Raw genomic sequence first — 3315 nt, forward strand, 5'->3', positions numbered from 1 at the left:
TGTCTCGATAAGGCCGAGGCTCTTCGCGTCATGGATCTAACACATGATGGTGAGCACCAAGGGAAGGCTAGATTATTTGCACAAATCTATGAAGCAGGCTACTACTGGCCTACAATGGAAAGTGACACAGCCGAGTATGTCCGAAAATGCGAGCAATGCCAAATTCATGGAAACCTAATCCACGCTCCGCACACAACACTACACAATGTCGCCACACCCTGACCCTTCCATACTTGGGGATTAGATATAATCGGTCTAATCACACCAAAATCCTCTAAGCAACATGAATATATTATAACCGCCACAGAGTGCTTCATCAAGTGGGTAGAAGCTATCCCACTAAAGAATACCACTGGGATACCATCGCCGCTTTCATTAAGGAGCACATCATCACCCGCTTCGGGATACCTATGTGCATTGTGTCTGACAACGGAACACCTTTCGTTAACAACAAAGTCAAGGACTTACTAGCGTCCTTCCACATCAAACGGAAGACATCTACTCCTTACTATCCTAAGGGAAATGGGCAAGCCGAGGCAACTAATAAAATTCTACTCCAGATACTCAGAAGAAACTTATACAATAACAAACGCCTATGGAATGAGGAGTTACCCATGGCGCTCTGGGCGTATCGCACTGCTAAGAGATCCTCTACCGGAGCCTCACCCTACAGTCTAGTCTACGGAGAAGATGTTGTTCTTTCAGCAGAGATTGTCATTGCGTCAACGCGGGTAATTGCGGCAAGCGGCCTTCAAGTTGAAGATAGTAAGAGATTTCAAGTCCTCGATACGCTCGAAGAAAAGCGAGACATAGCATATGCTCACGCCGACAAATATCGGGAATGAATGACACGAACATACAATCAAAAGGTAAAACCAAGAAGCTTTGTTGTAGACGATCTAGTTCTTGCCATCTCACACCATGTACCTCGAAATAAAAGCGCTGGGAAATTTGCGCCCAACTGGGAAGGACCGTTCAGGGTCACTGAAGCGGCGAAAAGCGGCTACTACAAAATCGAGCATGCTGACGGTACCCCTATTAAAGGAAAACCCAACGATAAGGTCAACGGAAAGTGGTTAAAAAATTTCTACATGTAAGCAGTTTGCGACATGAATAAAATGTCCTCTTCATACTGAATTTTTCAATTACATCAAAGGGTCGCCGAGACTCGTATAACTTTTTCTTATCTAAATACATGAACCCTCCTGCGCCCACTCTTTGGGACACGAGTGCCTAAGAAATCCTCCACACCTCGATAAATGGCTCCGGGTGACTAAATCCTCTCTACCCTTGATAAAAGGAGGAGTGCATGAACCCTCTTACGCCCACTCTTTGGGACATGAGTGCCTAAGAAATCCCCCACGCCTCGATAAACGGATCCGGGTGACTAAATCTTCCCCACCCTTGATAAAATAAGGAGTGCTTGAACCCTCTTACGCCCACTCTTTGGGACGTGAGTGCCTAAGAAATCCCTCACGCCTCGATAAATGGCTCCGGGTGACTAAATCCTCCCTACCCTTGATAAAAGGAGTGCATGAACCCTCTTACACCCACTCTTTGGGACATGAGTGCCTAAGAAATCCCCCACGCCTCGATAAATGGCTCCGGGTGACTAAATCCTCCCTACCCTTGATAAAAGGAGTGCATGAACCCTCTTACGCCCACTCCTTGGGACATGAGTGCCTAAGCAATCCCCCACGCCTCGAGAAATGGCTCCGGGTGACTAAATCCTCCCTACCCTTGATAAAAGGAGGAGTGCATGAACCCTCTTACACCCACTCTTAGGGACATGAGTTCCCAAGAAATCCCCCACGCCTTATTTGGCCCAAGCGCTCAAATAATTTTTCTTCGAGAGACTCCCAAAAAAAAAGGGGGAGGGGGAACAATTTCGCCCCTACTAATATGGCCCTGGCGCTCCCTTAGCCAAGGCGCTCGAATAATTTTTCTCCAAAAGATTCACAAAAAAAAAGAGAAAGAAGAGGGGGAACAATTTTGTCCAACTAACATGGACCTGGCGCCTTCCTTGGCCCAGGCGCTCCAATAATCCTTCTTCGAGAGATTCCCAAAAAAAGGGGGGGACCGATTTCGCCCCTACTAATACGGCCCTGGCGCTCCCTTAGCCCAGGCGCTCGAACAAATTTCCTCCAAAAGATTCACAAAAAAAAGAGCGGGAACAATTTTGTCCAACTAACATGGATCTGGCGCCTTCCTTGGCCCAGGCGCTCGAATAATCTTTCTTCGAGAGATTCCCAAAATAAATAAATAGGGGGAACAATTTCGTCCCTACTAATAAGACCCTGGCACTTCCTCGATCCAGGCGCTCGAATAATCTTTCTTCGAGAGATTCCCAAAAAAAAAGAAAGAGGGGGAACAATTTCGCCCCGACTAATATGGCCCTGGCGCCTTCCTTGGCCCTGGCGCTCGAATAATCCTTTTTTCAAGAGATTCCCAAAAAAAAAAAAGGAGAGGGGAACAATTTCGTCCCTACTAATATGGCCCTGGCGCTTCCTTGACCGAGCGCTCGAATAATTTTCCTCCAAAAATTTACAAAAATAAAGAGGGAAACAATTTGGTCCCAACTAACATGGCCCTGGCGCCTTCCTTGGCCCACGCGCTCAAATAATTTAAAATCAAATGCACAGGAACAATGCAAATGACATTAACAGTAACACGGAGAATAACATAATACCAAGTCTTAAAAACAATAATCTTGTATTAATAATGAGACAAACTTCTACACATGAAGTTGTCCTAAGGGATTACATTAAGCAATGACTGAATATCGCAAATAGCTCCTTCCAAGACACCAATGAGCGTATGTGCACACACGTAAAGATCATAACTGACATCCACGCATTCCAAGCACCGGCGTCGATATTCTAGAAAAGGAGGCGCCATAGGAATGATGTTGTTAATAGCTTCTTGTAGCTCTCGATTGGCTCCTGCCAAAAGGCGTGAACAATGTCTATTCTCTTCTACAAAATGTTCAAACATGATACGCGCCACCTTTATCATGCACTCAAGACGATTCGCCTCCAACACTAATTCTTCTCGAGACATCACAGAGAAATCAAAGCAAGCTCAAAACAAAAGGAGTCAATAACACGGTATTTAAAGATTACTTACAAGAAAAGAAAAAAACAAAAACAACACAATAATATTTTACTCAAAAGTCACTAATAATTGCTTATAGACTTATTTATTAGTTACCCCAAAAGTCAACATTACAGATCGTCCAACATTGCGTGGTATTTGGCTATTTCTCTCTCTAATAAAGATAAGCTATCACGAGCCCCTTTCATGGCTTCATGCGCG

General features: G+C 44.9%; 1 protein-coding gene across 1 annotated transcript; it reads left to right on the forward strand.

Annotated features, from left to right (window-relative positions):
* Positions 1-410: 410 nt before the first annotated feature.
* LOC113343663 (uncharacterized protein K02A2.6-like) lies at positions 411-845 on the forward strand. The gene has a single exon (XM_026587795.1). It carries the CDS (start codon positions 411-413, stop codon positions 843-845), a length of 435 nt encoding a protein of 144 aa, XP_026443580.1.
* The last annotated feature ends 2470 nt before the right edge of the window (positions 846-3315 follow it).

This window comes from Papaver somniferum, unplaced genomic scaffold, assembly GCF_003573695.1.
Source record: "Papaver somniferum cultivar HN1 unplaced genomic scaffold, ASM357369v1 unplaced-scaffold_65, whole genome shotgun sequence".
In the NCBI taxonomy this organism is placed as follows: domain Eukaryota; kingdom Viridiplantae; phylum Streptophyta; class Magnoliopsida; order Ranunculales; family Papaveraceae; genus Papaver; species Papaver somniferum.